Source organism: Mesoplodon bidens (assembly GCF_964165515.1).
Source record: "Mesoplodon bidens genome assembly, chromosome: 7".
NCBI classification, from domain to species: Eukaryota; Metazoa; Chordata; class Mammalia; order Artiodactyla; family Ziphiidae; genus Mesoplodon; species Mesoplodon bidens.
In genome coordinates, this window is record NC_138164.1 from 30982857 (window position 1) to 31009656 (window position 26800).

Genomic DNA, 26800 nt, shown 5'->3' on the forward strand with positions numbered 1-26800 from the left:
TCTCTCTATATAAACTTTAGAATGGTTGTTGATAGCCATAAAATAGCTTGCTGAGTTTTTAATTGGGATTGCATTGAATTTATAGATCAAGTTGGGAAGAAATGACATTTTGACACTATTGAGTCTTCCTATCCATGAGCATGGAGTATATCTCCATTTATTTAGTTCTTTGATATCTTTCATCAGTGTTTTGTAGTTTTCCTCATATAAATCTTGTACATATTTTGTTAGATTTATATCTAAGTATTTTTTTGAGGGATGCTATTGTAAATGGTATTAGTTTCTTAATTTCAAATTTCACTTGTTCATTGTTGGTATACAGGAAAGCAATTGATTTTTGTATATTAACCTTGTATCCTGTAACCTTGCTCTAATTGTTTATTAACTATAAGAGTTTTATGGTCAATTCTTTGAGATTTTCTTCATAGATGACCATGTCATCTGCAAACAAAGAGTTTTATTTCTTCCTTCTCATCTTTATACCTTTTATTTCCTTTTGTTGTTTTATTGCATTAACTGGGACCTCAATGTGATGTTGAAAAGCATGGTGAGAGGGGATATCCTGTCTTGTTCATGATCTTAGTGGGAAAGATGTAATATTTTTCTACCATTAAATATGGTGTTAGCTGGAGGTTTTTTTGTGCATATTCTTTAACAAGTTGAGAAAGTTCCCCTCTATTCCTAGTTTACTGACAGTTTTTGTCCTGAATGGGTATTGGTTTTTCTCAAATGCTTCTTCTGCATCTATTGATATGATCAAAAATTTTTTCTTTGTTAGCCAGTTTATGTGATGAAATTACATTAATGATTTTGAATGTTGAACCAGTCTTGGATACCCTGGATAAATCCCACTTGGTCCTAGTGTATAATTCTTTTCATATATTGTTGAAATCAAGTTGGTGATATTTTGAGGATTTTTTTGAGGATTTTTTTGTATCTATGTTCATGAGAGTTTGCTCTGTAGTTTTTTTTTTTTTTTTCTTGAAATATCTTTGGTTTTTTCTACAATCTTCTGAAAGAGATTGTAGAGAATTGATATAATTCATTTATGAAGTGTTTGATAGAATTCAACAGTGACCTATCTTGGCCTGTATATTTTTTTTAGGAAGGTTACTTATTATTTATTAAATTTCTTTATTAGATATAGGCCTATTCATACTATCTATTTCTTCTTGTATTAATTTTGGAAAACTGTGTCTTTCAAGGTTATCTACATTATCAAATTCATGGGCATAGAGTTATTTAGAGTAGTTCTTTTTTTTTTTTTAGGTTGATAATATAACATTTACTAAAATAATGCTATGGGTTAATAGAAAAAACAAGGAACCAAAGATTTAAAATGCAAGCTATGTAAAATCCCAACTAAAACCCCAAAGTATCTAATGTGTTCATGCATTAGTTAACTAAAAGCCCAAAAAGACAAGACACCCAATATAATAAAACACTGCAAAACAATTGGCATTTTTCAGTTAACAAAATTGTGGATTTTTTATTTTTTATCCTTAATCAAGAAAAATTCCTTTTGAATGTTATATGACACATATAAAACCGGATAGAAAATATATTATAAATGTGGAATAATGGATGTAAATAAATCATGTTGCATGTTTCTTATATGCTGTAGCTTGGTTATAGTACATGCATAACGTGAAATTACTAAGATAATAAAGAATATACAAAAATACATGTGAGCTATATGGTAACATACAAGCAACACTCCATCTACCCATTCTAAAAAATTACATAATACTGTCAGAAAAAATGTTCATAGTATTTCTTGATTATTCTTTTAATGTCCATGGGATCAGCAGTGATGTTCTCCCTTACATTTTATTTTTCTTTTCTTTTTTATTAAAATATAATTGATTTACAATATTATATTAGTTTCGGTGTACAATGTAGAGAGTCAATGTTTTTATAGAATATACTCTCTTTAAAGTTATTATAAAATATTGGTTATATTCTCTGTGCTGTACAATATATCCTTATATCTTATTTTTTTTTATTTTTATTTTTTTTTGCGGTAGGCGGGCCTCTCACTGTTGTGGCCTCCCCCCTTGCGGAGCACAGGCTCCGGACACGCAGGCTCAGCGGCCATGGCTCACGGGCCTAGCCGCTCTGCGGCATGTGGGATCTTCCCAGACCGGGGCACGAACCCGTGTCCCCTGCATCGGCAGGCGGACTCTCAACCACTGCGCCACCAGGGAAGCCCCTTATATCTTATTTTATACATAGTAGTTTGTATTTTTAATCCCCTACCTCTATTTTGCCCCTCCCCATCCCTCTCCCCACTGGTACCTACTAGTTTTTGCTCTGTGAGTCTGTTTCTGTTTTGTTGTATTCATTCATTTCTTATATTTTTTAGATACCATAAAAGTGATAACATACAGTATTGTCTTTCACCGTCTGACTTATTTCACTAAGCTTAATACCCTCTAGGTCCATCCACATTGTTGCAAATAACAAAATTTCATCTTTTAAAAAGTGACTGAGTAGTATTCAATTTTATATCTACATATATATATATCTGTATATATATATACATATATAATATATATATATATAATTTCTTCTTTATCCATTTATCTATAGATGGACACCTAGGTTACTTCCTTATCTTGGCCATTGTAAATAACACTGCAATGAACATTGGGGTGCATGTTTCTTTTCAAATTTTTGTTTTTGTTTTCTTCAGATATATACCAAGGAGTGGAATTGTTGAACTCTATGGTAGTTCTATTTTTAGTTCTTTGAGAAACCTCCATACTGTTTTCCATAGTGCTGCATCAATTTACATTCCCACCAACAGTGTACGAGGGTTCACTTTTCTCAACATCCTCTCCAACATTTGTTATTTGTGTTCTTTTTGATGATAGCCATTCTGACAGGTATGAGGTGATATCTCATTGTGGTTTTGATTTGCATTTCCCTGATAATTAGCAAGGTTGAATATCTTTTTCATGATTATTATTTTTTATTGACGCATAGTTGCTGTACAATATTCTGCAAGTTATAAGTGTACAATATAGACATTCACAATTTTTAAAGGTTATACTCCATTTATAGTTATTATAAAATATTGGCTATATTCCCCCAGGTGTACAGTATATCCCTGCAGCTTACTTTTACCTAGTAGTTTGTACCTCTTAATCCCCTATGCCTCTATTGTTCCTCTCCCATCTGTCTCCCTAATGATAACCGTGTTTGTTCTCTATATCTGTGAGTCTGCTTCTTTTTTGTTTATTTGATATTTTGTTGTATTTTTTAGTTTCCACATATAAGTGATATCATACATTATTTGTCTTTCTCTGTCTTATTTCACATAATGCCCTCCAAGTCTATCAAGGTTGAATATGTTTTCATGTTGCCGTTGGTCATCTGTATATCTTCTTGAAAAATATTTATTCTGGTTTTCTGCACATTTTTTAATCAAGTTGTTTGGTTTTTTTGAAAATGGAGTTGTATGAACTCCTTACCTATTGTGGATATTAACCCCTATCAGACATACCATTTACAAAAATATTCTCTCATTCAGTAGGTTTTCTTTTCATTTTATCAATCGTTTCCTCTGGTGTGCAAAAGGATTTAAGTTTAACTATGACCCATTTGTTTATTTTTACTTTTGTTTCCTTTGTCTGAGAAAGATCAGAAAATATTGCTATGACTTATGACAAAGAGTGTTCTGCGAGTGTTCTGCCTATGTTTTCTTCTAAGAGTTTTATGGTTCCTGGTCTTACATTTATGTCTTTAACTCATTTTGAGCTTACTTTTGTATATGGTGTCAGAAAATGTTCTAATTTCACTTTTTTACATGTGACTGTCAAGTTTTCTCAGCACCACTTATTGAAGAGACTGCTTTTCCCCATTGTATATTTTTGCATTCTTGTCATAGATTAATTGACCATAAGTGTGTGGATTCATGTCTGGGATCTCTGTTCTGATATAGTGACCTTTGTGTTTGTTTCTATGTCAGCACCATATGGGTTTGATTGGGTAGCTTTATAGCCTGAAGCCAGGAAGCAAGGTATCCAGCTTTGTTCTTTTTTCTCAAGTTTTCTTTGGCTACTCAGGGAATTTTGTGGTGCCATATAAATTTTAAAATTAATTCTTCTAGTTCTGTGAAAAATGTCATGGATATTTTGATAGGGATGCATTAAATCTGTTGATTGCTTTGGGCAGTAGGTACATTTTAAAATATTAATTCTTCCATGAGCACAGGATGTCTTTCCATTTCTTTGCATCACTTCCAGTTTCCTTCATCAATGTTTATAATTTTCAGAGTATAGGTCTTTCACTCTGTGGTTAAGTTTATTCCTAGATATTTTATTTTTTTGTTGTAATTCTAAATGGGATTTGTTTTCTTTCTTTCTCTTTCTGATAGTTCATTATTAGTGTATAGAAAAGCAGCAGATTTCTGTATATTAATTTTGTATCCTGCAGTTTACTAAATTCATTTATTAGTTCTAATCATTTTTTAGTGGCAACTTTAGGGTTTTCTGTATATAGTATCATGTCATCTGCAAATACTGATAGTTTTACTTCCTCCCTTCTAATTTGGATGTCTTTTATTTCTTTTTATTATCTGATTGCTGAGGATAAAACTTTCAATACTATGTTAAATAGAATTGGTGAGAGTGGGCATCCTTGTCTTGTTCTTGAATTTATTGGGAAGCCTTTCAGCTTTTCACTGTTGAGTATGAAGTTGGCTGTGGGTTTGTCATAAATGGCCTTTATTATGTTGACATATGTTCCCTCTATAGCCACTCTGATGAGAGTTTTTATCATGAATGGATGTTGAATTTTGTTAAATGCTTTTTCCGTGTCTATTGAGATAATCATGTGATTTTTATCCCTCCTTTGTTAATGTGGTGTATCACATTTATTCATTTGCAGGTATTGAACTACTCTGCATACCTGGAGAAAATCTCACTAGATCATGGTGTATGATCCTTTCTATATGTTGTTGAATAGGATTTGCTAATACTCTGTTGAAGATTTTTGCACCTATATTCATCAGAGATATTGCCCTTATAATATTCTTTTTTTTGTAGTGACTTTGTCTGTTTTTTTTGGTATCAGGGTAACTGAAGCCTCATAGAATGAATTTGGGAGCGTTCCCTCCTCTTCAATTTTTTGGAATAGTTTGGGAAGAATATGTATTACCTCTTCTTCATATGTTTAGTAGAATTCTCCTTTGAAGCTGTGCAGTCCTGGGCTTTTGTTTGCTGGAATTTTTAAAATTACTGATTTGTTTCACTACTGGTGATTGGTCTGTTCATATTATCTATTTCTTTCTGACTCAGTTTTGAAGATTTTAGTTTTATAGGAATTTATCCATCTTTTCTAGATTGTCCAATTTGTTGACCTATAACTATTTTTAATATTCTCATGATTTTCTTGTATCTCTGTGGTATCAATTGTAATTTCTTTTCTTTCATTTCTTATTTTGTTAATTTGAATCCTCTCTTTTTTTCTTGATGATTCTGGACAGATGCTTATCAATTTTGTTTTTCTTTTCTAAAAACCAGTTCTTGGTTTCCTTAATCCCTTTCTTTCTTTCTTTCTTTCTTTCTTTCTTTCTTTCTTTCTTTCTTTCTTTCCTTCCTTCCTTCCTTCTTTCTTTCTTTCTTTCTTTCTTTCTTTCTTTCTTTCTTTCTTTCTTTCTTTCTTTCTTTCTTTCTTTCTTTCTTTCTTTCTTTCTTTCTTTCTTTTGGAGGGGCTCTATTTTATCTATTTCTGCTCCAATCTTCATTATTTCCTTACTTCTGCTGACTGTGTTTGTTATTTTTTTCTAATTCCTTTACATGGTAGGATAGGGTGTTTATTTGAGATTTTCCTTGTTTCTTGAGGTAGGCTTGTATTGCTATGAACTTCCCTCTTAGAATTGCTTTTGCTATGTCCCATAGGCTTTGGATTGGTGTGCTTTCATTTTCATTTGTCTCTAGGTATTTTTTGATTTCCTCTTTGATTTCTTCAGTGATCCATTGGTTGTTTAGTAACATATTGTTTAGCCTCCACATGTCCAAGCTTTACAGTTTTTTTCTTGTAGTTTATTTCTAAGCCACTCCATCTTCTTAAACATTTCTTACAGGGCAATTCTATTGCTAAAAAAATTCCCTCAATTTTTGTTTGGGAAACTTCATTTTCCTTTGCTTTTGAAGGATAATTACAGAATTCTAGGTTGGTAGTTTTCTTCTCTCAATACTTTCCATATTTCACTCCACTCTTTTCTTGCTTGCATGATTTCTGAGGAGCTGGATATAGTTTTTATCTTTGTTCCTCTATAGATAAGGTATTTTTTCCTCTGGCTCCTTTCTGTATTTTTAACTTATCTTTGATTTTCTGTAATACAAAAATCATATGCCTAGATGTTGGGGGTTTTGTTTATTTGTTTGCATTTACCTTACTTGTTGTTCTCTGCAATTCCTGGATCTGTGGTTTGATATCTATCATTAATTTGAGGACATTTTCAGTTGTTATTATATTAGATATTTCTTCTTTCCTTTCTCTCTTTTTTCTTCTGGTATTCCCATACCACATATGTTACACCTTTTGTAATTGTCCCATAGTTCTTGCATATTCTGTTCTGATTTTTTTCAGTCTCTTTTCTGTTTGCTTTTCATTTTTTGGAGGTTCCTACTGAGATATGTTTAAGCACAGAGATTCTTTCCTTTGCTGTTTTCAGTTTACTAATAAGCTCATCAAAGGCATTCTTAATTTCTACTCTGGTGTTTTTGATCTCTAGCATTTCTTTCTGGTTCTTACTTAGAATGTCTATCTCTCTGCTTATGTTTCCATATTGAAGCTGAATCTGGCCTCTGTACCACCGAATTAAATCTTGGAGAAAGAGTTTTGGGTGAAGTAGAAAAGAATAGTTTTATTGCTTTGCCAGGCAAAGGGGGCCACAACGGACTAATGCCCTCAAAACTGTATGTCCCAAACTGGAGGGGATAGTGAAAAGTTTTATAGTAATGGTTAAAAGAGGGCACTATCAGCTTGTGGATATTCTTTTGATTGGCTGGTTGTGAGGTAAATGGGAGTCAGCATCATCGTGCTTGAGGGCAGCATACTGTTAATTTCACCCACCTGATGGGGGTTTCAGTATCCCCAAAACAGCTCGAAGATATTGTTATGTATATCCCTTGATGGGGAACCAGGACCTTGCCCCAAGGCTGCACTGTTGTTTCCCTTGACTGTTTCCTTGTTCCCACATCCCCTTCCTTTCCTAATTAGCAATGGCTTGAACCTACTCCTTGGAACGCAGGGACGGCCATGGAGGCTGAATGAAGACTATTTTCTGTAATCAAGAAATGGTGGACACAGAAAGGCTTTTGTACCCAGGAGCCCCACATGTTCCTGTTCAGTATCAATATTGCCTTATATTTATCCATTACAGCCCTTAGCATAGTAACCATATTTATTTCCTGGTCTGATAATTCCAATATCCCTGTCATATCTGAGTCTGGTTCTGATGCTTGCTCTGTCCCTTTAAACTCTTTTCTTGTCTGTTAGTATGTCATGTAATTTTTTTTCTTCATAGCTGGACATAGTGTACGGGGTAAGTAGAATGGTTGTAAATAGGTCTTCAGCAATGTAGTGGTGAGATGTGGGGGAGGAGGGGAAGTGTTCTACAGTCCTGTCATTAGGTCTGAGTCTTTTAGTGAGCCTTTACCTCTGGAATGTGAACTTCACACAGGATTCTCAGTTCCCGTCACTTCTTAGGCTTTCCATCCCCCCACTCAGGTGAGACAGGATGAGTGGAGTGGACTGGAATACTGGGATACCATATTCCAGTTCACTCCAGTCATCTCCCATATAAAGGCTAGAGGAAGTTGGAGTTGAGTATTTCCTTTTTTCCACATGGAAGACTAGATTCAGCTGGAGTCAAGTATTTCCCTTCCCCCAGGTCAGTTAGGCTCTGATAAATCACCAGCAGATTAAGTTCTGGTTAACTAGTTTCTCCTGAGGTCAGACCTTATTAAGAAGAAAAGAATGCTCTGGAATATTTTTTAAATAGTTTCCCTTCCACTTCCTCTGCAGGAAGCACTGGGGGATTTTCTTCCATATTTACCATGAGAACCTGATAGAGTTTCAGAAGGTAAAATTCACAAAAATGTGGGGGCCTCCTGGTGATTGGCTTTCCTGAAGGTTGAATCTCTCATACTGCCCACACCAAGCAGCAATTCGTTAATTGCAGTTTAGATTTTCCTACTCCACCACTGGTTCCCATGGAAGTTCCTGCTCCAGTGAGTATAATTCTCTGTATTTGCTCCTAGGTCTCTTCAATTTAGGGGAGCAGCAGTTCACCCTGTGAGCTCACTTCTTTTATGGATCTAAGAAGAGTTGTTAAGTTTTCAGTTTGCTCAGCTTTTTATTTGTTGTTAGGATGCAGTGGTTTTTTCCAAGGTCCTTAAAGGCTGGACCAGAAACCGAAAGTCTCAATACATTTTAAACAAATATATTGGACAAATAATGTTTGACTGAGGACCATCTCGACTTGGATTTGAAAGAGTGATCAGGGATATCCAGACAAATAAAATTTAAAAGAATTTTTCCCAAACTGAACAAAACCAGGTTCTTAGTCTAATTTACAGATGTTTAATATACTCACAGAGTTTACACCCCTATTTCCACTACATATAGCAGGAGGCAGTAATCACCCTGGAGAGGGCCCACTGGAGGAAATGTTGTGTTATAAAAATAAACTTTCCACCTTTTTATTTTCTCAGTAACTGACAGAAACTGAGTTATCCTTGGAACATAAAGCCTTTTAAAATGTATTTCAGGAATATTTTGCTATCATTCAGCTGGGAAAAAACAAATTTTCTCTCTCCATAGTTCCCTCCAATTCCCAGGGGGCTTCTAGGGCAGAATCACAGACTAAAAATAGCTTAGACTAATTTAGGCTCAGTTAGGCAAGCTATTCATCCTGTTGTGCATAGCTGCTTTTTTTTCCTTTTTGAACATTTAGTCATTCCATTAATGTTATGAAAGCATCTATGTGGTATGAACAAGACTGCTGTACATATTGAGTCACTTCCTTGAAAGTAATGCTCAGAATTCAACTTTTGTTGAGCATCTATATTTGTCTTTCCAACTGCATTTTGTTACACACTGTTACCACATTATAACCACAAATCCTTTATCATCTGCCTAATTACTGAACAACATATTCAATTATGCAAACAAGTACATTCTCAACATCTAAATATTTTGGTTGTAACTGAAGAAAATTAAATAGTTTCATACATTTCCCTTTCTTTAATTTCTGGGTTTCATAGGTCACTGTATATTGAGTATTTGCATCTAGATGTTTCTGTAGTTTTCCCCTACACATATAGAGTTTATTTGAGTGAAGATACTTTCTTCATTTCTTCCTTGCACACTGTGATCATTATTCATTAATGTTTCATCCATGCTTAGGTTTCTTATTCATTATATCTTTCAAGTTCTTCCTTGAAATTTTCTTCAATTTATCTAAAAGATGTCTATCCTCTCTATTTCTTCATATGGCTTTTTATGAACATCAGTTTGTGATTCTTTCAGTGTGTAGAATAGCTGTAAAGACTAATGACAGGTGTGTACTTTCCATGGTTAAGTACTTTCTGGTTATGCACTCTCTTAACCATGTTTTAAGTTAACTCTTCCATCTTTCAGCAACTTCTAAGTCTTGCCTCACTTCATCACCCTTGTCCCCAACAAGTGTCAGGTTCTGGGGTGCATTATATTTTGCTAAATTAATAAAGGGTAAAGTGGTTGAATTGGTAAGACCCAAGGCATATTTTTAATTTGGCAAATAATCCTTGAGTACTAATTACATGCCAGGCATTATTCTCTGGGCACTAAGAATTCATCAGTAAAATAGAAAAAGTGCCTGTACTCAAGGATCTCATAATCCAGTCAGGGAGACAGCCAATGAACAAATTAGCATTAGCTATAAAGAAAATTGGGAAAACAGGATAAAGAGTGATATCCTGAATTTCTTTTTCATTGGATACACATTTTTAACTTTGATATTCAGGGAGGGCTTCCCTGATGAGGTAACAATTAAGCAGAGACATGAATGAAGGCAAGGAGTCAGCTGTGTAGGTATCTACAAGGAGGAGCATTTCAGATGGAGGGAGCAGGATGGCCAAAGGCTGGAAGGCAGAAGTGCTCTTGGCATGTTTGAAGAAGAGCCAAGAAAGGAAGTGGAAACGCAGAACCACATTGGCCAGTCTCTGAAGCGATCATATCTGCTAATACCTCCTTGCCAAAGCAAGTAATACAGCCAACCTCAGAATCAAAGGATGAGAAAATTGACTCTGCCTCTTTAGCAGGAGAAATTACAAAGGTATATGGCAAAGGGCATAGACAGAAAAATGGATGAAAAATTGACATTATCGGGCTTCCCTGGTGGTGCAGTGGTTGAGAGTCTGCCTGCCGATGCAGGGGACATGAGTTTGTGCCCCAGTCCGGGAAGATCCCACATGCCGCGGACCGGCTAGGCCTGTGAGCCATGGCCGCTGAGCCTGCGCGTCCAGAGCCTGTGCTCCGCAACGGGAGAGGCCACAGCAGTGAGAGGCCCGCGTACCACAAAAAAAAAAAAAAAAAAAAGACATTATCTTAGGTAAACTTTACTCACACCCCTAATTATTCACTTAGAGTAAAAAAAAAAAAAAAAAAAAAAAACAGGAATTAAGAGATGAATGATCTTTTGAGTGTTTTCCTTTAAATTACTAATGCACCAAATAGCTTGTTTGATTTTTTAATATTAAATCCTCCTTACATTCTTAGGATAAAGTCAATTTGTTCATGATGTACATGATATTTATGTGTTTATGTTTTTGGTTTGCTTATATGTGTTTGGGCTTCTGGATGGAATTCTGGAGATACAATGCATAATAAGTGAGATTGGCCTGCAATTTTCTTTCTTACATTGTCTAGTTTGTTTTGATATTAAGACTATGTTGGTCCCATGAAAGTAATTGGAAAGTACCCTTTTTTACTATTCTGTGTATAAGTTGGTTTCAGATTGGACTCAATGTTTCTTGAAATGTTTGGTAGAATTTTCCTATGAAGTCATTTGGTACTGTTTTCTCTATGGTACACTTTTAAATGCTGATTCAATTATTTAATACTATATTTAGGACTAGTAAGAGTTCCTATTTCTTCTTGTGTTAGTTGTTTTTTTTGTTTGTTTGTTTGTTCTTGTGGTACGCAGGCCTCTCACTGTTGTGGCCTTTCCCATTGCGGAGCACAGGCTCCAGACACGCAGGCTCAGCGGCCATGGCTCACGGGCCCAGCCGCTCCGCGGCATGTGGGATCTTCCCGGACCAGGGCACGAACCCGCGTCCCCTGCATCAGCAGGTGGACTCTCAACCACTGTGCCACCAGGGAAGCCCCTTGTGTTAGTTTTGACAAGTTGTATTTTTCAAGGATTTTGTAGCTTTCATATGGTTATAACTTTGTTAGTAATATTTTTTTTCCATTAGTGTCTGTAGGAGGTACAGTGATATTCCTTTTTGCAATTCTGGAATTGCTTTTTTTGCCCTTTCTCTCCTTTTCTTGATAAGTCTTGCATTACGTTTATAAATTTTATTAATTTTTTTAAAAATTGGATTTTTTATTTTATATTTACATTGAATTTTATTCCTTTATTTTCTGATCTCATTTATTTCCTTCTACTTTCTTTGGAATCATTTTGCTTCTGTTTTTATTACACCTTCGGATGGGTGCTTCAATCATTAATTTTTCATCACTCTCCTTTTGTAATATATGAATTTAAAGCTGAATTATCCTCTAAATACTGCCTTAGCTTCACCTCTTAAACTATGAAATGTATTTGTGCTAGTAAGATAGGATGGGTTATTAATCCAAAGATCAGTGTCTCAGCATAGTAAAGATTTATTTTTCACTCATGTATGAGTCTAATGTGGGTCAAGTAGATCTCATGGGCCAGTCTCCAGGTGGTCACTGAAAAACCCAGGCTCCTTCCATCTTAACATATGCCAACAAAAACTCCTGCTCTGAGAGAGTCACTATGGACAAGAATTTAAGAGTAAGAGGGATTTATGGCTAGGTATTGAAGTGTCATACATAATTCCCACCTCTGTTCCATCGGTTAGTGTTCTAGTTACTGAAGCTGCATAACAAACTACCCCAAAACTTAGTAGCATGAAATCACCATTTTATTACGTTTACAGATTCTGTGGGTCAGGTATTCCCACAGGGTGCATCAGGAATAACTTGTCTCTGTTTCACAAAGTCTGGGGCCCCAGTTGGTAAAACTTGATGGCTGGGAGTCACTTCAAGGCTCAGGACTGACATCGTGACTGTCTCCATGCATATGTCTGGCTGTTGGTGCTGGTTGTCATCTGGGACTTTCAGCCAGAATACCTGCCTCTAGCCTTTCCACGTGGTCTGTGTTCTTCACAGCATGAAGGTCTCAAGGTATCTGGACTTCCAGTAGGGTCACTCCAAAGGCAAGTGACCCAAGAGAGTTAAGTGGAAACAGAAAGGCCTTTTCTTACCTTGTCTTGGAAGTTACTCATCATTGTTTTTGCTGCAGTCTAATGGTTATAAGTGAGTCATTAAAGTTGATCCCAATTCAAGGGGAAGGGGCATAGTCCCCATATATTAATTGGAATAGTGTCAATTAATGTACAGAAATGTCTAGAACCCCCTCATAGTCAGTTACATGATGCTTAAGTACAGAAGAATCTGACAAGTGTTACTTTCTTACATTCTCAGAAAGAGGAAAATGAAACAGAGTTTGGTGAATATATCACAAGTAGATGCAGCAGGATATTTTATCATTTATTAAAGAAACCATTATGAGCTCCTCTTTGACTGATATTTTAATATTTCAGGTATGTTTATAAAGGGTATGTTCTACAGTCTGTGCAGGGGTTAGCAATTTTTTTTCTCTGAAGAGCCAAATAGTAAATATTTTAGGCTCTGTGGGCCACATATGGTCTTTGTAACAAATTTTTCTTTATTTTTTCACAATTCTTTTAAAGTGCAAAAACCATTTTTAGCTCACATTTCATTCAAAAACAGGTCACAGGCAGAATTTGGCCCAGTTTGCTGGCCCCTGCTCCAGTTCATTGCTCTATATATGACTATTAGGTCAAGCTTGCCAATTGTGTTCAACTTACATCTTTCAATAAAGAAACATTTTCCATGTCAAACATCAGAAGAAGCATGTTAAAATCTCTGAGACTGTGGATTTATTTCTATTTGTAAGTCTATTAGTTTTTGCTTTATACATTTTGAGGCTTTATAGTTGAGAATTTTTATATAAGTAATTTCTGCTTAACATCAGTAATATGCCCATGGAAAATAACGTTATATGTAAAAACACGAATGGGAGCCAATTTATCATTATTTTAATGGAAAAAAACTATAATGCATCTATGTCAATGGCAAACTCAACCAATTTCCTAAAATGTTACTAAAACACAGTAAAAAACTTATTTGTAACTATCTATATGGGTATAAACTAACATGTTAGGCTACAAAATGTTCAAAACACTATGTCCTAATCACCAAAAAACTAATTTATTTGTTAACCAATATCTGCTTTGTATGAAGTAACAGTCTCTTTTAGCACCAATAATACCTCAGGTAAATATTGCCTTTGTTGACACTCTGAATGTTTTTCAAAACATCTACTTTTATAGCACAAAAATAATGTTACAGATCAATATCTCTTGTGAATATTGGTGTAAAAATCCTAAATAAAATATTAGCAAGCAAAATTCTGCACCATATTTAGAACATAATATATAATGATCAAGTGGAATTTATTCTAGTACTGCAAGAATGGTTCAGTATTAAGATATCCATTAATATAATGGACCACATTAATACATTTCAGGATAAAAGTCATATGATTATCTCCATAGTTACTTGGAAAGCCTCTTCTTAAAAAAATGCAAAAACTCAAGAAAATAGAAATTAATGGGCATTTTTCCTTAGCATGTGCACGTGTGCACACACAAGCACACATTTGTATGTATTTGTATTTAATCTACATTATTACTGACAATGTACTTTTGGTGTTAACCAATGTAATTAGATAACAGGAAACAACTAGAGTAATAGAAATTTGAAAAAAATAGAAAATCTATCTCTAGTTCAAATGATATGATGATATTCCTAGAAAACTCTAAAGAATTCATGATAAACTGAAAGAATAAAAGAATTCAGTAAAGTATCAGGATATAAAATTAACCTAGAAATCAGTGGACTTCATGTAAGCAAAAATAACTGTTCAAATAATGTAATGGAAGATAAACCATATTCAAAATAGGTTGATAACATTTTAAAACGGGATTGTGTTTAGAAAGAGATGTGTAAAAATTATATGAAGAAAACTTTAAAACGATTCTACAAGACACAAAACTAGACACGAGCAAATAAAAAGGCATCCCTTGTATTTGACTATAACTTAGAGTCATAAAGATGTCAGTTTTGCTTAAGTTAATTTATAATTGTAATGTGATCCCAATAAAAATACCAACAAATATTTTTTTCTGGAGTCAGAAAAGTTGATACCAAAGTTCATATGGAAAAATAAGCATACAAGAATAGCTAGGAAAACACAGAAAAGAACAGCTAAGAGAACGGACTAGTCTTACGATATATTAAAATATACTATAAATCCTCTGTAGTTAAAATAGTTTGGAACTCGCATATGAATAAACAAACATTAACGGAATAGAATAGCAAGTCTGGAAATAAACCCAAGTACACATGAAAATTTAATATATGATAAAGATGGTATCTAAAATCACTGGGACACTAGTGAGGTTTTTACTAAATGGTGCTGCAATAAGTGGATAGCCATGTGGAAGAATATAAAAGTAAATCCATATCTCATACCATACATGACAATAAACTCCAAAATGGACCAGATATTTCAGTATAAAAATAAAGTCATTCAGGTACTAGAAAGGGTAACCTCCTCTACACCCATACAATCTAACTGTGACTCAAATCCCAGATTTGATAAGATTTAAAGAAGTTGTACCACTGCCTTCTGGCCCTCTAGGGAGAAATCACTGTTTAACTGAACTGTTGTTTCCCTGTGTATAGCATATAATTTTCCACTGGCTTCTTTCAAGATTGTCTCCTCATCTTTGGTTTTTAGCAGTTAAGCTATGATGTGGTTACTTCTATACTGCAAATTAAATTCTTATCAGACTCAAACCTCCCATATGTAACAACTATTAACTCTGGACAAAATACAAAAATATACAAAGGCACTTCAGAGTGAATGAATAACTCACTCAGGATTTTTTTAAGAGAGTGAAAACTTGAAAGAAGAGGATCACACACAGCAAGTTTTCCCCTTGTACAGCTTTTATCTGAGAACAGGCCAAAACAGCCACCAAGTAGGATGGGTAAACCTCCAAGACTGTAGAACAGAGAACAGAATTCAGGGCTATCTCAGCCGCTGGGAAGTCAGGGGAGAGCCCTGAAGTAGAGAGCCAGTTTGGGGTAATTTTCAAATTATGTGAGTGAACTCTAGCCAAGTCTTTGTATGGACCTTGAACTATGCATACACGGAGCAGATTCATAGTAACAATTACATATAAAAGAATTGAATTGAGATTTGAGTTGCCACCCAGGAGAAATTGTTTGCAATTTAATTTTGATCAAATAAATTGCTTTCAGAACAAAAATATCAGACTTTTCCCAGAGTCTCCTAAACATAATATTCACATTTTCCAGGATACAATCAAAATTGTTTAACAAATAATGGACCAGGAAAATGTGACCCAGTTTTAAGGGAAAAGATAATGAATAGAGATGATACAGATGCTGGGATTAGTAGGCAAGTATTTAAAAGGAGCTGCTGTAATGGTGTGCAGAGAAGTAAAAAGAAATATTGATGGAAATACAATAGAATAACAAATATCTGAAGTTTTAAAATCATTGGATGGTTTTAATAGCAGAATTGAGATGACAGAGGAAAAGAGCAGAGAACTTAAAGGTAGACCAATAGAATGTATCTTATCTGAAGAAGAATAAGAAAAAGATTGAAAGAAAATAAACTTCAGGGATCTGAGGGACAATATTGAGTGGGACATATGTGTATTTGGAGTCACAGGAGAGGAGAGGATGGGACAGAAAAAAGTATTTAAACATACAATTGCTTATATTTTATCAAAGTTTAGTGAGGCATAGTTTTTTAGATTCAAGAAACGCTGCATTTGCTTTAGATCCTGCTTCTAGGAATTTACCCTAAAAATGTACCTCCAAAAATATGAAAATACCTATGTATAGTTATTCATTATGGCATCATTAATAATTAAAAATATCAGATACAGTCTTAATATCAATACATTGGATATTATTTGAACAAATTATGAATAACTTTCACCAAGTGAGAGCCAATTTTTCTTAAAGGGCCAGATAGTAATTTTTGGCTCATACTGTCTCTGTTTCAGCTACTTACCTCTGTGGTTGTAGAAGTCATAAACAGTGTGTAAGCAAATGTTCATGGCTGTGTGTCAATAAAACTTCATTTACAAAAACAGATAGATGGTAGGATCAGATTTTGCCAGGGGGGGTCACAGTTTGTCAATCCCTGCTTTACATAATGGAGTACTATGCGCTTATTAAAAAAAAAAACAAAAAACAAAACTGACTCTCTATAAACACATGGAGTAATTTTAAAGAGGCCAAATAAAAAGGGCCTAATCAAGGGCCATTCGAGTATTAAAATAAATAATGACAATAATGGATTATAATACTTTCAATAGAATACATACCCATGAGTTTACAGAAATGAATAAATGAATGAATGGTAAGGAAAGAAAACATCTTTCTTACAGTAGAATGCCAACAAATGAATATGGAAGGAATGATGGTATTAGAGATATCACTATTTTGTAACCATCATAGCAATAATTAATTCAGACAAGAATCATCAGTGGATGTTAAAACTAGTGGGTATAAATTTGGTAAGGAACAAGGTATTTATTTTCATAGACCCAATGTTATCACCCTATAAATTACTTATTAATCACAAAGGGAAAATAATAACTGCACAGTAGAGTCCAGGAGAATACCATCTTAACCAAGTGATCAAGGTTAATATCACCAATAATGGACAAAATGATATCATATGCTTCCTGGTGTGCTGTACCAAGGAGAGTATAATATCACCTTTGTGGTATTCCTACCCATCAATCTAATGATGAAGAAGTGTCAGATGAACGGAAATTGGGGGGCATTTCACAAAATAACTGACCTGTATTTTCAAAATACCAACTTCAGGGTGAAGACAAGCTGAGAAACTGATCAGATGAAAGGAGACCAAAGAGACATGGCATGTGAATGCAATGCATGAACCTGGACTGAGCCCTGCACCAAAAAAAGAAAACTGCCAAAAAGGACAATCTTGGAACAATTTGCAAAATCAGATTAAGTTCTGGAGATTATATAAGAGAATTGTATAATGTTAAATTGATAGCTGTACCTGAATATCCTTGTTCTTAGAAAATTCACATTGAGGTATTTCAGGGTAGAAGGGAATGAGGTCTTCAGCTTACTATCCAATAGGTTAGAAAAAATGTTATCTGTGTATAGAGATGATGATGTACCGAGTATGGAATATAAATAAAAATATAACAATTAGTGAATTTGGATGAAGGGTATATGTCAGCTCCTTCTACTTTCTATAAACTTTTCTGTAAGTTTTTATTTGAAATTATTTCAAAATGAAAATTTTAAAAGAAAGAAGTAACACATCAAGCTACCATCTTGTCACAGCAGGAGGTTCTCAATAAAACTTCCTCCTTCTACATACTTGTGATTTTCGATGTTCCACCAATTGTATTTGAAATGTAACTCAATGAAATGCACATAATTTTGTTAAAACTGTTGTTTTTAGTTTGAGTATGTAAATATTAATTTATCACTTAGAAATAGTGTCCAAAAATGTATTGAGAACTAGGTACTTTCTATAAAGTTTTGGTATTGAAGGAAATTGGAAAATTATTAATAGGGGGGGTGCTTTGTGTAGTATGACCATATTTTCTAGCAAATTAAATATTCTGTCACTATGAAGTTCGAAAACTCGGGAGTTTCTCCAGTGAAATCTGAAACTGGCCCCCCATACACAGAAGGCAAGGAGAGACTGAAGAAAGAGCAGACCACTCCAGATTGGTAGGTGGCAGGATTAATAACCAAGGCTTGTCTTGGGCAGCTGCAAGAGACGAGTAGATCTCTGCATCCACCTGCTGGAATCTTAAAAGTTTATATATAGATCTTAACTGGGCCTAGTCATGTATACAGTCCAGATGATCTCAACAACACATGGTCTCTCAAGGCTGTGTCCTTGAAACGGGTCCCACTGTGGGTATTTCCATAAATTGCAAGGACAGAGGTTGTAGGGGTCTCCGATTGCTCAGGTCCAGCTTGAGGGTTGACTGGGAGTCATGTCCTCTTGATGACCTCCTCTAACAGAAGTAACCCTTTTTATTTCTGTCACCAAAATTAAAATTAGAAGTGGGGTGATTCTGTAAAGAAAACAAGACAAACAAACAAACAAACTAAACTAAAATATGTGGCATTTCCTCAGGTGCCAGGTGATGACAGACAAGGAATCTGTTATCAAATGCAAGAAAGAGGGCAGTTCAAGAGTTACTGGGGTTATGTGGTAGGAAAAAATGGCAAAACCTGTCACCTTCAATTACTTGGAAGACAGACAATGTACCTAATGAGGTTTTAATTGTAAAGAAGAATTTAAAAAAACTAATGTTCATAGCAAATGTTGGCTGCTGTTGGCTGCATTTGGCAATTTAATATAAGAAAGAGATGATCTCTAAATAGTATTGGAAAGTTTGCAAGAAAAATTGAAAGAGAATAGAGAGTCCTGAAATGCAGAGACCTGTAAGGTTGAAGAGGCTGTTGTTTTTCATCCCCAAACAGTAAACTATAAAACTGTGAAATTATTTGAGCCCCAAAGGCCTATAACTCTCAGTCTTAACATCAAGGATCAAATCCTTGATGCTTGATCTTTGGCTATTGCTAGTAGATAGGAAAAACTACTGAAATTTCTATGCTTGCCTTTGTAATACAACAATGTTCCAAACACATTTATTACTCTGCAGTTCTAATAATTTTCAGCTAAAAATCTTGAAATTTTTACAGTAGGCTATTATATCACTTGTAAACTAATAGCTTTATGTTCTTTTTCAAACTTTTCCCTCTTATTTATTTATCATGTTTTATTTAGCTTATTATAGAAGTTCTTAGCTAATAATTATTAGTAATGATTGTAGCATCTTATTCCTTGCATTGATGAAAGCAACTCTGGTATTTCTCCATGTTGGTTTTATCTGAAATAGATCTTCCTCACCATGTTAAAGACATGCCTTTTTACTAAGCTTTTTTGAAAAAAATAATAAATCAGGAAAAGATATTGAGTTTTATCAATTGTGCATTTTGGATCCACTGAGATGATAATACGTTTTTGAATATCAGCATTTTTCTTAAAGGATCTTAGAGGTCATTTAATTTGCCACAAATACATTCATTTATTTTATAGCATATGTAAAAGACTGAGGTCTAGGCTGCATTTGAATGTGTTGAGTGATAGGAAACTAACTACTTATAAAGTAATTCTATCCATTTTTGATATGTCTCCATCTACTAGGCTTGGGTGACACTGATCCATAGATCAGCAGTCTTCTCAACAGTCTTCTGACTACTTACAAATCACTCCTCTATTACTCAGTCTATATTTTTCAATCTTGCTGACAAATATATTATACAATTCCCTTGGCCAATAGTTTACTGAAAGCTTTCTAATAATTCTATTAAAAGAGAGATTAATTTAGTCGAACATGATTTGTTCTGAGACCATGGTAATCACAAGTGCTTAAAAAATACCCATACGATAATGTTAGAATTTTGGATAGTTATGTTAAGCTCAAATCAAATAAAATATTAAAATAGGTTGCTACTTTAATTTTACTGTTTCTAATATTTAACATAGTAAAATTTTAATATCTGCAGTAGAGGTTTAAATGTAATTATTAAAACCCCTTTACTTTAAAAATTAAGCAATTGAGGTTCAAAGATCTAATATCAGCTGCAACTATTTCACTCAGTCCAGAATTTACAGAGGCCCTTTATTTATAGAAGATCAAGCCTTCTGAAGCTTCTAGGGTGTTTTTGTTTTTTTCCCTGTGGATTCTACATGCATTAGAATTCAGGGCTCTGGGTCTCCATGCTTTGAATTATCCACATAAATTTCTGACTAAACTATTGTTTGTAGCTGTTGGCCAACTAACCCCAAACTGCATTTCCCAGAAAAGCTGTTGTGTCAGTGGCTTCCCATCAACAATAGCACCTCATAAACTGCAGCTGCCCAAAGTCTTCAATGTAACACCTTCTTCTTGAGTCATTAGGCATCTAATAATGTTTTCTCAACCTTTTGTCCCTGCTGCCAGTAGCAATATCATTTTCTTTCCCTTTGGGCTCTTAGTCTGAGACCTTCTAGAGGGCAATTCTTTTTCTTGACTTTCAAAATACTGTGTTGTATCAAAATCAATCAATCAAACAAACTGCAGGTATGTATAATGAGGTAAAAGTCATCACCTAATGGCATCCCTCCCTTTCCACATAGAGACACACAGCCTACCTTCATCTCCATATCTTGGACCTACAACTTGGTGTTCTTTTTTTTTTTTTAATACCATAAACATACTACATAAACATAACATAAAATTGCATAGCAACATTTTTAGCTCGTAAAAACTATACTTTCTTTACTCATCCAACTATTTTTTACTTTTTTAACTTCATTCACCAATTTTCTTCATTACTCCAATCTACTCAGCAATGCCTCACTTGATTAAAAAATATATTAACTGTCTGGGTTGTCTTTGTTTCACTGTTTTTTTCTTTTTAATGTAATTGAAGAGATGAAACTTCATAGATAAGCATAAAATGCAGAAAGTTAGAGATTGAGGAGTACTTAGTAATTATATATCTGCTTACTGATTAGTAAAGGAGGCATAGAGAGATTAGATGTCCTCTCTCAAATCATACAGCTTCAGTTAGGGGAATGGTTAGAACAAGGCTTTCAGCCTTCCAATCTAATGCTGTTTCCACTTCCTCATGTCATTAAACTCTTTCAGAATCCTCTAATCCTTTGTACACCACCTTCTCCATCCTGGGAAAATGTCCCTAGGATTTGTTGGTCCTGTTCTAACTATATTTAAGAAACAGAGAAAAGCATGTCTTATCTTGCAAAGTGATAAATTGATATCACATTATAAGTTTACTGTAATAATTTTTTCGGTGTGAAGGTTGCTACCTGAGAATGAAAAACTTCATTTTTTGAAATGAAACACTTCATGAAACACTTCATGATACACTTCAACTAACACCACTGGCCTTTTCTAACTTTTCTTTAACTCATAGAATTTGAAATGTCAAAAAACATTTGAATATTACCTTCCCCATTAAATTGTTTACTATACTTGATGTTCCCAAACAGATTACTTTGGCACTATTTAAATTAAACATTTATTAACTAACTCATTCAAGCATCAAAGCTACTGAGTTCTTACAGATGCAAACTGCCACAGACAAATTTCACTATGTATAATTATTAGGCAAAAGTGAGAATTTTAAACCATGACTCCACATGATGGGAAATCAAAGGAGATTCTTTTTTTTAAATATATAAATGTATTTATTTATTTTTGGCTGTGTTGGGTCTTCGCTTCTGTGTGAGGGCTTTCTCCAGTTGTGGAGAGAGGAGGCCACTCTTCGTCGCGGTGCACGGGCCTCTCACTGTCACGGCCTCTCCCGTTGCGGAGCACAGGCTCCAGACGCGCAGGCTCAGTAGTTGTGGCTCACGGGCTTTGTTGCTCCGCGGCATGTGGGATCTTCCCAGACCAGGGCTCGAACCCGTGTTCCCTGCATTGGCAGGCAGATTCTCAAACACTGCGCCACCAGGGAAGCCCCAAGAAGGAAATTCTTAAATCAGGAATAATGTACTTCACAATGATGGTGATTAGTTTTTCAGGGTAAATGTTCTTTTAGTGGCCAAGACTGTTTTCTTACTTTTTCTGTACTGCATCCACCCATCTGTTCATTCACTCATTCCAAATACCAGTGACAAATACAGACCCAGGCCCTCAGAATACAACAGTTCCTGTCCTCTCTGAGCTTCAGCTCTTAGTGTACTGGCAGAATCAAAAACACTAAATTTGTGACCTCTTTTCTCCTCCATCAGGTTCACTGCTTTCACACTTCCAACATCCATTTTATTGTCCACCTATTTATGGGAAGCAAAAGTACCTTTGTCAACAGAATTTCAGACTGTCTGGCTTTCTTCAATCTATTGCAACCAGTTTCTGATCTTTTCATGTCTGGCTCCTTGCCCTGTCCATCTCCACTTAAGGAGCACCTGCCTGGAAAGGTCTCTGTTAACCTCCTAATAATCTTAAATAGTCAGTCTCCAGTTACTATCACATCAACCTGTCTTATTTTTATTGTAGCCTTTTTCTCTGATACTTTCTCATTTGCTCGTTTAATCTCTGTCTCCTTCTCTTCCAGGAAGGCAGACAGGCACCTTATCTGTCTAGTTTGCCTCTGAATCCTGAAAGGGTGCTTGGCACACAATTGGGATCAATTAAATATTTGTTGAACGAATGGATTCCTAAATGACAACTACTTGAACTACTACAGATAGTGATTCATCCTTGTAGAGTTTCTTTTACTTTGCACATGTATGAAGATTAAATCTGAATTTAAAACTGTCTTAAAATTAAAAACAGTTCGGAAATGTGGGAAACATCTGGCAGAGAGATAATTCCGGCATTTGCAATGATGGAAGGAAAGTTTTTCTCTGAAGTAAGCAGGTTGTTGGCCTCTATTGGTATCATCGGAAAATGCCTATTTTTGTTGATTTGCTCAGGAACTGGGAACATTTGGCATTGGGAACACAGAATGTTGTTCATTTTAAAGTGAAGAGTTATAACTTCGGGGGTTGGGAGTGGGAGAGAAAATGTCCTAAGAAATGAAGGCAGACAGGAGAAAGGAGAGGCTCCTGTCTCTTTTAAAAAAGAGTTCTTTGAGTCTTACTTAAGAGAAGCTTCCTAGAAAGTTCTTAATTTGTATGGTTTCTAAATAAGCAAACTCTTACCCCGCCCCCCCCCAAAAGTGCATGTGTGGCTCCACCTACTTTAGGTTCATCTTGGCCCTGAAAGTTGTGGCTACACTATAGGCTTTGGATGCTTTCTGGAACGTCGTTCCGATCCCTTTAAAGGTGGAATCATGACGGAGGATGCGGGGGGAGAAGGCGGGAGCCTAGGGCTGAAGAGTCTCGGTTGACATAGTAACTCTTCAGCTCTGTCTCCCTTGCTCTCAGCTCTCAGGTTCCGCTGCCACCCACCGCCCCGCCTGCGCTCGCTCGGTCCGGGAGCCCCAGCCGCCTCCTCGAGGGGTCCCCTGGCCGGACACACCCCAGACAAGGTCCCCTTTGCGACCCGCTGCGTGGTAACTTCTCCCCGGGCCAGCGGGTGAACCGCTTGCGGAGCTCATCTCTCAGGGCGTCTGCGCTCCTCGCCTCACCCTCACCCCCTGAGCACCAGTCTGCCGCGGGCCAGTCCGACAGGTGACGCGGGACCCTCCGCACCGGGTCCCCGCTGGAACTGCCGAGGCGCCTCCCCCAGGAGCTTGATCCCGGCCAGTCGGGCGTTCCCGCCATGAACCAGAGTCCAGTGTTCGGGCCCGGGAGGGGAGGCTCTCCCGGGGTGGCTACCCGGGCCCGCGCGCGGCGCAACGAGAGCCAAGACTATCTGCTCATGGACTCGGAGGTGGGAGACGACGGCTGGCCGCAGCCCCCCCAGCCTCCCTACGGCTACTACCCTTGCTTGTGAGTGCGGGCGCTGCGGGAAGGCCGCGGGGGGCTGCAGGCGGGAAGTGTGCGCTCGCCGGAGAAGACCCGGGGCTCCGCGCGCGTCTCCGCACGCGTCTGCTTTCCAGGGCCGCGCGCGCCGGGTTGAGACCTGAGTGAGCGGAGGGCGCGCGCGGATCTAAGGTTTGTTCCGGGCGAGCAAGCACGGGTAGGTTTGCCCTAGAGAGTGGGACCGTGGGGTACCGATGCCACTACAGGTGATAGGTGTCTGTCGGTTTCTTTAGTCCCAAGTAATCGGGCGCCCTCAAAGAGACCCTGTGTCGCTGCGCCAAAGGCATGGTCTGGGCGGGGGACTGATTCAAATTTGCGTCCCCCGTGACTCTTAGCATTTGTGGGAGGGATGACCAGAACTCTCGGTCCTGGGCGCAGCTCGGAGCTTCTGCCGGGGGAACTCGAGAACCCGCGCGCCCGCCCCCTAAACACTCCCCGCCGTAGCCCTTAAGGTGGCGCGCACAGGTCCTCAGCTACCAGACGGCAGCAAAGTTCGAAGGTGCGCGTGGGAGGGGGTGCACTTACTCCAGGCATCCTCTCCCCAGCCTCCGGTTCTCCGGGTTAAGTAGGAGAAATAGAACCTCTAGGCTTTCCCACCCATAGCGCGAAGCTTTTACCAAGGGCGTCCGGGGGAGGCGAGCCTGTTACAGGTGCGGGCCGGAAATTGATAATTGTAGAAGCTGAAGAAGGTCGTCTGCTGTGGACCCTGAGGGACTACGAGATTTTATTTAAGAATCTGCAGTTTCTTTTTTGGCGGGGGATGGGTGGCAGGGGCAAGCAGAGGACGGAATGGGGAAGTCTCCCCTCCCCCACACGCCTGGGACCATAAGTGCAGCTGGCAGATAGCGTGTCTGCCTCTTTGCTCCTTTAGTTGATTAGGCAGTCTGGTTTCTTGACATGTCACATCCATCCGCATGCGGTTTCCCGAGGAAAGGCAGTTCTCAGTAGCAGTTCTGTAAGCAGCTGTAGAGGGGTGTGTGTGTGTGTGTCTCACTGTCGGGGGATGGGGGGCAGGATGGATGGGTGCACCTTTAGATCATTGGTCAGGGCTGCCCAGAGTCAAGGCCTGCTGTAGATCCCTTTCCCAGTAAGAAGTGAGCCCTGGGAAATGGTGCATCTAATTTTTCCCCTAGATAAAAGAAAAAGAAAATGGAACTGGTTCCATTCATCTACGTGCTGTATGGTTTGAAAGCATTTACTGTTACTTATTTTTTTCTTTTTAAAAAATTAAGATATATTTCACATTTCATAAAATACATCCATTTAAGTTGTACAGTTCAGTGGTGTTTAGTATATGCACAGAGTTGGGGAAACCATCACCACTATGTTATTCCAGGACATCACCCTCAAAAGAAATCTTGTACTTGACGTTAAATTAGAAAATATTTCTGTGTCTTTTACTACAGAACTTCTCGAATTTTATTGGCATATGAATTACTTATGGAGCTTGTGAAAGTGCAGATTCTGATTCAGTAGGGTCTAGGTGCAGCCCAAATTTCTGCCTTTCTAACAATCTCTGAGAAAATGTAGAGGCTGCTGGTCTGTGGAGCACACTTTGAGTAGCAAGGAGATATATGCCAAGAAAAAATAAAAATAAATAAATCAATTCTGGATATTCTGAATGCAGCTACTTTCAAATTTGCTTTGAGGGTATGTTTAACACATAGATGGACTTTTTCATTGACTTAGACTTAAGATCTACCCTTAAGCCTGAGGGTTATGTTTGGTAATGTTACCTGTGGTTAAGTTAAGCAACTTATAAAAGCTATATTGCTTTTTAAAAATTAGACTGTTCCATAGACAAAATCTTTTTTTTTCCTCTTTATCACCTAATCATTCTATAGTCACTTGTTACTGTGTGGGGAAAATAATTTGATTTTAAACACTTGTGGCTATATGTTAGTAGTGAGAGAGACTAAATAAAACAATAATTGCAAGTTGTCCTGAAAAGCTTCCCCAATGCTTTCTTCAAACGTGGTTTACTGCCTTATTGATTTATCTAGTTTTTACATCATCTACTATTTAGAGAATAAGTATTTTTCTCCCTTCATTCAGGAATCCTAGATCACTCTTAATGGATAGGCCTTGGCAGTAGAGAGATGAACAGAAATATTTTAATGTGCTTCAATTCTTAATGAGCACTCCCTGTCATGTCAGAGGTATGATAGTAAATTTAAGAGTGAGCCATGTTTCCAAGTAAGACTTTGGTCTTGTCCAAATCTATTATTTCCAAAAGGTTCTTAGTTACTTTTCATCACTATTTACTCTGGCAAGGTTTTTTATTTTTTCCAGTTAAATAATCAAGTAACTGAAAAATGTTAACCAATAAACAGTAGTACTTCACACCTGTGATGTATGAGAAAGAATGAAAGAAAATTATTTCCCTCTGGTAGAGAGTACAAATAAGAGCTTCTATATGCTTTTGACTTGTAATTTAAACAATTGTTTGCATATTTTCCTAGAGTGGGAGGCATAATATTTGTGAAAGTGGCAATCACTAGTATGTTTTAGATATGGGTACTGCCATTATCTCAAATCACTGAGATTTTTTCCCTTGTAAGATAACAGATTTTTGCAAATTGTCAATTCTGTGGGATAAGTTCTATGACTCTTGCTAAAATATTGTCATAGTTCACTTATGTAGAAGGATTTTTATATATATTTATGAGGCTTTTACTACTGAAAATTGTGGCAAATTATCTTGTTTGAGAGCAATTAAATATTCTCAGACCTTAAGTGTAAGAAGTAACATTTTGAAGTGGTGCTTAGAAGAAAAAGATGCAAATTCTCCCTTTTTTCATCTTCTAATTGGAAATTAATTAATACAATCTATTTTGATCATTTTGTAATGATGGTTAGCAAGAAATGTCCATG

General features: G+C 36.6%; 1 protein-coding gene across 7 annotated transcripts in view; it reads left to right on the top strand.

Moving 5' to 3' along the window:
- The first annotated feature begins 23253 nt into the window (after positions 1-23253).
- The window catches only part of TRPC6 (transient receptor potential cation channel subfamily C member 6), a 114906-nt gene continuing 111359 nt past the window's right edge, over positions 23254-26800 (top strand). For 4 of the 7 annotated variants that reach the window (XM_081238742.1, XM_081238745.1, XM_081238749.1 and 1 more), the window contains exon 1: positions 23254-23893. In XM_081238742.1, coding sequence (XP_081094868.1) covers positions 23724-23893 — 170 coding nt within the window. In that variant the 5' untranslated portion in view covers positions 23254-23723. Of the gene's footprint in view, positions 23894-23983; positions 24084-26800 lie in introns of those variants that run through there. The other 3 variants (XM_081238744.1, XM_081238747.1, XM_081238746.1) reach the window with 3 other exon arrangements.